The following is a 10,708-nucleotide window of genomic DNA, read 5'->3' as shown; positions in this document are numbered from 1 at the left end:
ATGTGGTGATGGGCCAAGATGTAAGAAAGAAAGTAGCAAAGGACCTGCAGGTTTATGTGCCCGATTTATGTGCCCGATGGAGCAGATGGCTTTGCTGTTTTCTGCAAAGAGGACACTTGGGGAAAGCAGGTTTCGGGAGTGGGACGAATCAAGAGTTCAGTTTTAACAGGATCAGACTGATCATGATGTGAGCAATTGAGAGGAGCCGTTGAGCATGGGTAGGACCCAGAAGAGACCCCAGAAGCAGTTAGCCATCGAGAAAGAGGAGGCCAGCCAGGGAGAAGGTGCCGATGCAGAAGGGGTGTACATCTTCAAGATGGACAAGGAGAATCTAGCAACTGGAACTGGGGAAAACCAGCTAGCAAGGCAGGAGGAAAATCAGAACACTATGTTGCAGGAAGGAGGAACAGGCTAATTAATTGTATTACCTGCCACTGATAGTTTGAAAAGGGAGTCCTCTGGATAGTAATTTATGTTAATTATACAACATAATCAACAATTGCCTGCGAAAATGGTGACTTACAGGACACACCAATACATTTTTCATTTCATTCTCTCCTGGTCTAGCTGTCTGGGCACTTCTCAGATATCAATTCATGAATTTCTAAAATAAATTTCAACATGGAAAGGGATGAGTAACCTAGTCTTAGTTTTTCAAATGACACACGTGCAGTGAGACCCTGGAATAGAGCGGCAGAGGGAGGCCAGAGACCCACAAAGCGCCCCCTTCCTGTCCAGGCCTGAGGACCCCGAGCACCTGGCCTACCTGCCTTTGCCTGTCCCCCCACCCAGCTCAGCTACAGAGAATGGCGGCCTCGTGAAGGCTGAGGGCAAGGACTGAGTCTGGCTTCCACATCTTTGCGTTCCAGAGGCTTATCAAATGGTCCGACATAGAGAAGAGGCTCAAAAAAATATTTGACCCATGAAGCCATGAGGAACCTCGGGATATTGTGGGAATTGTGCATTTAATATCAAAATAAGGTCCGTCCATTCCATTCCTATTGGCTGTTCCCTTGCTCTCAATCGGGTCACAATGACAGAGCCGCCGCAGACCCGGCCACGCCGTGGGCATGTCTAGATTGGTGAATCGCTGTAAACAGTGGTTGGAATTGCGTTCCCAGGGTTTCCAAGCTGTTTGCAAGTGTGATTTGTGTAGAGAAAAGAGGCCCTCGCGCTTCCCCCACTCACAGCCTGCAAACAACAGGTTAAACAATTGCAGAACTCTTTTTTTTGAACTTGACTAGAGAGGAGGTGGAGGGTCGCCTGTTTCCTCCAGTTGGAGAGGAGACCTCAGGGTGACCCCCGGCCCAGGTCAGGGTTTTACCTCATAACAGGGGAAAGTGGCCTGTGATGAGGGGCATCCGCGTCTCTGGACAGGACAGCGGCATTCCTCGGAGATGGACTATCTCTAACTTGAGGGCTTCTTTGATTTACAGACGCCTGGGGCAATAACCAGAGTAGATAACCTCACGGCCACTAGAGTATGTGCCTCAGAAAGCCCGGCTGCCCAGATGGAGCCTCCAGTGTGGCCTGCTTCATGTCACACGCGCGGCGTGACACCGCCCTACGGACTTCTGAGATCTGAGGGGAGTCTTTATCGTTGAACATCAGAGCGCTCACTTTGCTCAGCTAAAGGCTGGTGGAGAAAGTCTCTTGTGGTTGTTGCTGTAAGATTATCTTCCTTAATCGTTTTTGAGTTTGTGATATTTTTTAGGAACTGTGAAGGACATGACCACTCTTGCAGACTTGAAGGGCTTGTGGTTAGAGGGGCTCCGAGATGGCCGGAGCCAAACAGGAGGGAAGCTGGGGTCTGACCACTTTCCACCTCCCCACTCTGCAGGCCCCTCCGCCTGCTCTGCTCCCGTGTCCTCACCCTGCCTCTTTAGGACACAGGTCTCTCTTCCCCGGATTTCCAGAAGTTATATAGCCAGGAAAGTAGGGACTTTTGATTTGACTTGTGTTTATTTTGTTTCATTTACCACTTATGGGCCACACAGTCTCGGGCAAGTTAAGAAGCTTTTCTGAGCCTCCATTCCCTTCTCTATAAATGGAGGTGACTGATGTGCAGATTCAGAGAATATGTCCAGAATGTGTGTAGTAGGGCCAGACTCTCAGAGGAACTCACCCCATGTTCCCACCCTCCTCCTGTCCCTGGCGTCTGGGTCTGTCCTCACCCATGAGCAGTCCAGGGTCTTGACTCAGCCTTCTGCCTTTCTCATCGAAATTTGCCTGCTAATACTTTCTGTCATTCTCTCAGGACTTCACTCAAGGGCTGGCTTGGTCGTCTCTGTCAAGCTTGGATGTGAATGGCTGAGATCACTTTCATGCACTCACAGTGCAAGAAAGTTCCTGAAAGTGCAGGGCTTCCATGTGGAAGAACATCCCTCTCATACTGGGCAAGCCAGGGTGGGGAATATATTTGGGTGCCATTTGTCTAGAACTCCTTAAATAAAGATTTTTTTTTCCTTCATAAGAGATCAGGTATTCCAAAGAATATAATGTCCTCAGGATTTCTTCTTACTCAATACTTATGAAAAAATACTTACGAAAAACAACGTTGTAGGCCGGGGATTGCCTAAAACATTGATTTTCCATTTTAATGTACTCAAGTTTGAAATGCAGATGGAATCCCAGCAACAATCCCCTAAGACTGTGATCTAACCGTTTCCCCAAGAGGCCCTCGCTTGGGAAATAGCAGACTAGACCCATAGCCTTCATCCGTCCTACACACCAGACTGACAAAACGCACAGGCTCGCTTCGGTCACGTGATGAGTTCATCCGAGCAGGGAGCAGGCACCGGCCAGCAAGACTGAAGTGAGTCCGCTATAGGAGCCTATGACTTGGCAAGATTCAATCTGCTCACCACCATTGCTTTTCCAGTGTTGCACAAGCAGACGGTTCCCAATCAGTTCAATAGGAAATGGTATGAAATTTTTAAAAAAGAGAAATAGAACAATATAGGGAACGGTGCCAAACTTAATAGAGAAAAGGAAAGACACATTATTTGCTTTAAATTTTACTGCCACCTTTGGACCTGTTTTAGAGCCTGGATACTGTTGAAGGTAACCCATGTCAAACATGTGGGAGTTCCAGTTAGCAGAAAACAGACCCTTCCTAAGGTTCAACACGATGCTCGTGAAGGGAAGAGCGTACCCTCGTGACGTGCTTTCTCGGCGATGCACACATGTGGGGGGCTGCTTTAGTACAGACGGACAGGACGCTAGCCCTGCAACATCCAACACCTTCCTTCCAGGACAAGGGGGCAGAGCTCAGAGGAGGAATGCCACTGTGAATTACAGGCAGGAGTCTCCCCCCTTGTCGATCATCTCAGATTCTGTCACCTCCCCCTGCCTCTGCAAATAGAGGTTAGAGGCACCTCCAGAAGGATTCAGACGCACCCACTTCTACAACTGTTTTGACCAACTTTCTAGAGTGCACGCTTCAGGATTTTCTAGTAGAAAATGGCCAGGATACACCTTCAACTTTAGAAGGCCTTAGGTTACACAGGCAGGCACAAGGCTCTCGGTCGCTGTGTGAGTTGAAGCAGGCTTTCTCAGGGAAAATCTGCATCTCATATATGTGGTTAGGTACATGTGAATTCAAGTATGAACAATGAAAACTCTACTCTTTCAGTAACGGGAACTTTCGCCTACATGATAGCAAACACCCTGAATCATATTTTCACTGAAATAGTCACCCAATAGTCAATAGAATTAAAAAGAAAAGTTTGTATGGATGATTTTGGTATTTCCTCAGGCTCAGCTGTAAAAGGACATGAAGGCTAGCTCAAACAAGGTATGAATACTCTAGGAATCTTAATGGAAATCTGATCTAATACTTTGGAACCATCAACTTAAAAAAAAAAAAAAAAGGTAGCTCCTGGTTAATCAACAGCAAAAGAACTAAGTTCACATCCTTTTTAAGCTAAAATGAGATAAGTTAAAATGAACCTAAAATAGAACAGAAATAAATGGAGAGTGAAGAAATTCTAAAACTTCCCTCAGAACGTCAGCCTCTGCCACAGGGTGCCTTGTAGCTGGCGTGTCTGGAGACAAGAGTAGAATGCTTAAAACAATGGAGGGCTCGAATCCCTGCTCTGCCTCTAAACCGACTGGGGGTTTTTTAGCAAATTCCATACCCTGTTTGTCAGAGCCGCATTTTTCCCTCCCATAAAATGGAAAATACCATACCTATTTATATTCTTGGTGCGAGTCATTGGCAGAATGCAGACCAAGTGCTAACGAATGGCAGGTACTGCGGATGTGTTTGCTATTTTAGGATCAGGAAACAGAATCGTGATCTAATAACGGGAGGAGCCAAAGCAAAGTGTGGAAGGATAACTTAGTATCCTGAAGAGGCGTCAGGGGGTAGATTCAGAATCTCCTCTTTCGAGAACACAGTCAGGGCTTTATTTCATCGGATGCCCATGAGGAGGCTCAGTGGCCATCGCGCATCGCACCTGTTTTTTTCACTGTGCAAACTGCTTTAATCCAAGAGCCCAGGACAGATGTCCAGAAGCAGGCCCTCTTACATCTGGAGTGAGGGGTTGGTTTCGCCGCGCCTTTTCAGAGCTAGCTCGTGACAAGTTGCGATGTCAGGGTCAGGTGTACAGACCACCCGGTCTGATAGCCAGACACCCATCCCCTCCAAGACCAGGGAGATCTTGAGCTAGTCATTCACTTTCCTCATCCAGGCAGTTGGGATGATGTTATCCAGGGCTGTTTATCTGATCTCAACAGCTAAGATGGGTATTTGGTTCATGTTGGTGTTGATCAACAAGGAGCCACCCTCTCCCACCCCTCCCCCCACCCCCGCCCCGCCCAGGAACTGGTTCCATTGCGCTGATGTCATTGGGTGGTTCTAAGGATTAAATAAAACCATGTGTGCAGTGATCTGAGCCCAGTACCTGACACACAGGAGTCAATCCATTGTAATTCCTAAAGTGATCTTGATATCATCATCCCCATGTCCTGGCTGAGGAGCCTGAGGTTAGATGGCTAGTTAATGGCAGAGGGGAGCCAGACCTCTGGGACAATCTTTTATCAAAGTATAGGTTTCATGGTGATCTGGCTGAAACTGTGGGCTGACAGGTAGGATGACTTGAAGGTTAGAGGTCCCAAAGCATGTCAGGAATGCAACAGCATTCTGGTCCCTGTGCTCGGTCCTAGCTAATCCGTAGGTTGCAGGTATAGACCCGTCCGATACTGTAACGAACGTGCTTATCGAACCAGGAGGGAAATTCAGCCACTCAGGGACAAAGGAGAGGCTCTGGACTTCTTGTGACATTCCCTGTTAAGGATCCCTCGTGGTTAATCTAGTGTTAGGAGCCGGCTGTTTTACTGGTTTCTTTGCAATTACTTTAGAACCTAAAACTATTTAGAATTTAAATTCAAGGACGTTTTTCCTGATAACAAATTCCCTTGCTTTCTACTAAGTCTGGGAAGTTGGCTTGAGCCAGAGTTGGCTGAGGGCTCTCCATCTCCTCCTATCCACTGAGACTTATTTTGTATGAGTCTTTGCAAAGACGCCTGGAGCTCAGGGCTGCCTGGGAGGGGTCAGAGGTAAAGAGCAGGTGCCTAAAATCACGCTGGTGGAAACAGCTATATTGAGGCTGATGGAGCTGCCCTTCGAGTGAGTCCAAGACAGACAAAGCACTGTCTGCAAGGCAGTGGTGTGGCTCTAATAAACAAAATGCCCCTTACACAGCTCTCATCCACTGCCCACCAACGGCCACACCAGTGGGGATGCATTTTTGCCTTCTAGTATTTAACAACTTCTCAGAATATTGGAAAGAACAAGGGACTGAGAAGCATGGCAGATCTCAAAACTGGCTAACTTTAAAGGCCTGGGTTCCTCTTCATAGTCACATAGATGGATTTGTAACAGAGAAGGTCCATTGCATAGATCTCTCTACTCCTCTTGGCTTCAGGATCACAGGGAAGATGCCAGGTTGCTGTACAGAGTGTACATGAGCTCACCAGAGTTTCATCCGAGCTGAAGAATTTGGTTAATCTGCATATTGTGACCCTGCCATGTACTTTCTTGGGGTCACCTTTCTCTAGAACCTGCACATTCTCAATCCATTTCTCCAGTTGCCTAGGAAAGCTCTCTGAAATATGAATTATAAATATGAATTCATATTTCACACTTGAAATATGAATTACAAGACCATGAACATTGAACCTGAAGGATCTGGCTGCACTTACAGAATTGTCAGGCTGAAAACAGGACCAGACTGAGACTGGGGAGGACTGATCGGTGAATGAGGTACTGTGAGTAAAGGGTTTTGAACTTACCTGCATCTCGGTCCCTGATGCAATAGTCTGGAGAATTCTCAAAGTACACGAGGTCATTTTTTGTTGGCTTCTTAAACCTCTTGTTAGCCACAGTGAAACCAGTGCCATCCTGGTTCATGACAACCTGAATGGCCCCATTGTACTTCCTCCAGAGGTAATCGCCCGTCCTTCTGAAGTCGGCCATGGCCAGCCAGCATGTCCGCAGAGTACACGAGCCACTCACGCCGTGACACTTGCATTCCTGCTTCAAGAACCGCTTTACCGCCTGCCGGGAGAGACGGGCAAGGTCAAGGGCAGACGAATGCAGGACCCCGACAAGTGCTACAACTCTCCTTCCCAGTGAGCGAGCGACAAGTGAGTCTGATGACAAAGAATCCCGGGACTTAGGACTGGGAGATATTGGGGGTCACTTCCGAAATGCCACACTGACCACTGTAGGTGGGGTCCCTGGGAGAATCAGTGTGGGGGCGGGGCCTGGCCATGGGCACTACTTGGCTATTGGAGTAACAAAAACCTCACCAATTTGAATGGAACAGGGCACAGGGCTATTTGGAAGAGTGAGAGAATGAGTTAGAGGTCTTTTCCTAAATAAATGTGGCTTTATTATCTTAAAACTGTACAGCACTACTCAGGAATTCCTAAGCCTGCTTCTTTTGATAAGCCAATCATAGTGACTGTGACTATTTTCATGTTCTAGGTATTGCGCTCACGTTTCCTATGCTCTATCGCAAAGACCTTAATCTTTACAACAGTCCTGTGCTACCATATTTATTTTGCAAATGATGAGGGAGCCAGTCTGAGGGAAATTAAAGCACTTGCCGCGAGGGACATGGCTGGTATAGGACAGAGCCAGGGTACACTGGAAATCAGTTGATGACCCTGAGAATACCATTGGATTTGGGAGATTATCACTCTACTCTGGCCAAATTATTCATCTTGAATGACAGGGCTTAGCTTGCTCTTTCTGCAGAGGGGAAACCAAGGCACATGGGACCAGCCCATCTCAGCTGGCTCCCTGCACTAGCACTCCCTTTGCAGTAGGCTGTGAGGCTGGGGACAAGGAAGGACTCCGGTGGGCCCTGGAACTAGAACTGCTCTGGTTTTGGGATTAGCCAGAATCCCAAGGCTACTGTTCTTCCCATTATAGGAGCGAGGGAGCTAGGGATCAGGGAACTGAACTCCTAGGCCAGGATGTGGAATGGCAGATGCAAACCCAGACTCTAGAGTCTTTCCAACTCATAGGACAGACACATAAATGGATTTCCTCAAAATATTTTCTAAGAGCATCTTTTCTAATTACAGACCTTCCTGGGTTCCCTTTCTTATGTGATTTACTACTTTAACAATTGTCATTCCCCATCCCCAACAGTTAGAACTAAGGTCTTGTTTAATCAATCAGTTTTCCAAATTATTATAATATTGAAAGAACTTTTTTGTTCCTCATGGGAGATCCTGACTGATGATTAGGGGCTTCCTCTATTTGTGACACCCAAAGTGACACACAGAAGGGCCGTGGGGGTGACCATGGCCTCACCAAAACCATGCCTTTGGAACCTTGGCTCAGTCATGGAGCAGAAGAGGAGAAACCTGCCTGCCGAGGGCTCCCACCCTCACTGCCTGTATCCCCAAGACAGCACCTGTCTGGGGCGGAAGGCATAGGCAGAGGGGACAACAAACTTCCTTGATGACATTATCCAAGGTGGGACTATGAACAAAATTCTTAGGGTAACACATGGTGAGAACTCTTTCTAAGAACTTAGATGGTGGATTCAACCCTGCACTTCCCACTTTCTGAGGTTCTGGTATAATTGGTCTAGTTGGGGGAGGTGGGTGGGTGGCTCCAGGATGCATCCCAGGAGGAGCTCCCTGCCGTACGCTTGCTTCACCCTCCCCCATGCACCCCCAAACACGCATGCACGCAGATACCAGTCTTCCAGGCCACCTCGCCAGGGTCCCACCAAGGTAACTTCGCCCAAACCTGGTTTTGCCTCTTCTACAGATTATTTCTTCTCTTTCTTTCTTTCTTTTTTTCTTTTTAAAGATTTTATTTGTCAGAGAGAGAGAGGGAGAGAGAAAGCACAAACAGGCAGAGTAGCAGGCACAGGCAGAGAAAGAAGCAGACTCCCCGCCCAGCAAGGAGCCCAATGCAGGACTCAATCCCAGGACCCTGGGATCATGACCTGAGCCGAAGGCAGCTGCTTAACCCACTGAGCCACCCAGGTGTCCCCCTTCCTTCCTTCCTCCCTCCCCTCCCCCCCTCTCCTCCCTTTCTTTCTTTTTCTCTCTCTTTCTCTTTCTTTCTTTTCCTTTTTTTGATTCTATCTATCCACTTGACAAAGAAAAGAGAGAGAACACACAAGCAGGGGGAGCAGCAGGCAGAGGGAGAAGCAGGCTCCCCATCAAACAGGGAGTCCGACGCGGGCCTGAGCTGAAGGCAGACACCCAACTGACTGAGCCACCCTTGTGCCCTGATTGTTTCTTTTCTAACCAAGTGTGTAGAAAGGTTCTTCATTTCAGAAAGTTAGTCCCAAACAAGTATTCTAGAGCCGAAGGATCCAAGACATCGTGGTGGCTCTCCAGTCATGAATTCACTCACAGCCTTCCCAGGTTGGACCTCGGCACCCTGTTTCCCATTTCACCCCCCATGGTGGATTACGCCCTGTTAGCATGTGAAACCTGTCCTCCTCAGCATGAGCCAGGCTTGAAGGGCAAGGACAGAGACATGCTGAGCAGGAGGAATGTCATGAATTTGCTCCTCCAGGTCAAAGGGATCTGGCGATATTTAAGGGCTATCTTAGAATAAAATTGTTTGAAAATACACTCCCCCCACCTTTATATTTCAGGTGTTTGGGATGAGGTCCCTGGGTGACCTGGACAGCAGGCCTCCGCCACAGACACAGTCCTAGAAGGGCCACCTTGGCCCCCTGACTGCCCCATTTGGGTCCCACCTGTCCAGGAGTTTTCTATCCTAAGATTTCAGTAGAGCCACATCGAACTCATTCCATGCCAAGTGCTTGGGAAGTGAATGCTCATTCTTCAAGGCTTAGTCCCTTTAAAGCTGGGTTATTTACTCATAAACAACACTCTCAGCTTCACAAATGACAGGAAAAATTACTGCTCTCCCTTTGTAAGGCTAAGTTTCCAGGTTGCAAACTTCAAATGGATCAATATTTAAGATGACTAACTGAAGCATTTGCATATTAAAATTGGATCTTGAGCATATATCTTATGAATCCTTATAAATACACGTGGCAGTGGTCCACACTGCTGACCATCACCATCACTGCCAACAGCCATTCCCCTCTCCCTTCCTAAGTTCTGTCCCAGTGCTGGGCAGCCACGTACTTCAGAACTGGCCTGGCCTCTCTCTGACCCAGAGCAGCCCAAATCAGTAATAGTAATTTCACTGTCCTGCTCCTGATTCGGCCGAGGCCAATACGATGTTAGGAGCAATCTGCAGGGGGACTTGTGGGAAAGATTTCCTCACGCTTTAAAAGAGACACGAGGACAGCTTCTTTTCTCTGTCTCTGGATGCGGGTTTCTGCAGCAGCTCCCCTAGGATACGAGGCAGCCAACTCAAGACCAGCAGCAAGCTGCTGATGGCGGGACGGAGAGATGGGAAGGGCTGGGTTCTGGAGGATGCTGCTGAACTGCTTGAAGGAATCCACCTTGGCCTGGCCCTGCCTCTGTACTTCTTGTGATCCAAGATATTAAGTTTGTGCCCCCAGGGTCTATTACTTATAACTGCAACTATTTCAACTGGAATCATGGTCGGTTCTTGACTGTGGATTAATCACAGGCTCCATCTGACAGTTCACCTTGGGGCAGAGGGAGACCTTGTCTGATGCTGGGTTTGCTCACAGCTCCAGGCCCCTCTCCTAACACACAGCCTCTTCGGGGTTCCATCACAGCTTGGGGCCTCCTCTGCCTCTGGATTTGCAGACTTGGAATTCAAACTCTTAACCTTGAATGGGACAACACCCTGCTCAATCAGAGAGGTGGAGGGAAGGGGTCCTAAGCCAAAGTGGTGTGATTGGGAGAGTAGCTAACGTTAATGTAACAATAAGGAAGGGAGAAACTCCAGGGGAGTTTAGGAACTTCCTAGCTGAGAAGAATTCCCATGATCAAATGTTATAATAACAATGTAACAATAACAACCACTTATCCAGTACCCTGCTGCCTGACAGGCTGCATGACAGGTGGTTTACACACATTCTAATTACTACAATTAGGCAAAATAGATTATTATTCTTATTCTGTAATTAAGAAAACCAGGACTCAGTGAGGAAAGTAAAATCCCCAGAGTTACCCAGATACACTGGGGCTGAACTAGGGTGTGAATCCACCTCTCATTCCCAGATCTTTGCTCTTTCTAAAAATATTTAAAATCCTATATAAATTACAGAAATTT

The 10,708-nt window shown here is 47.6% G+C and overlaps 1 protein-coding gene across 1 annotated transcript in view; it reads right to left on the bottom strand.

The window, feature by feature from the left end:
* The window catches only part of WNT2 (Wnt family member 2), a 43,482-nt gene that overhangs the window by 10,559 nt on the left and 22,215 nt on the right, over positions 1 to 10,708 (bottom strand). The window contains exon 4 of the mRNA XM_059395645.1: positions 6,298 to 6,562. Coding sequence (XP_059251628.1) covers positions 6,298 to 6,562 — 265 coding nt within the window. The remainder of the gene's footprint in view (positions 1 to 6,297; positions 6,563 to 10,708) is intronic.

Source organism: Mustela nigripes, chromosome 4 (genome assembly GCF_022355385.1).
Source record: "Mustela nigripes isolate SB6536 chromosome 4, MUSNIG.SB6536, whole genome shotgun sequence".
Lineage (NCBI taxonomy): Eukaryota > Metazoa > Chordata > Mammalia > Carnivora > Mustelidae > Mustela > Mustela nigripes.
Note: the sequence above shows the minus strand (reverse complement) of the source record. Positions and strands in the feature narration are given on the sequence as shown.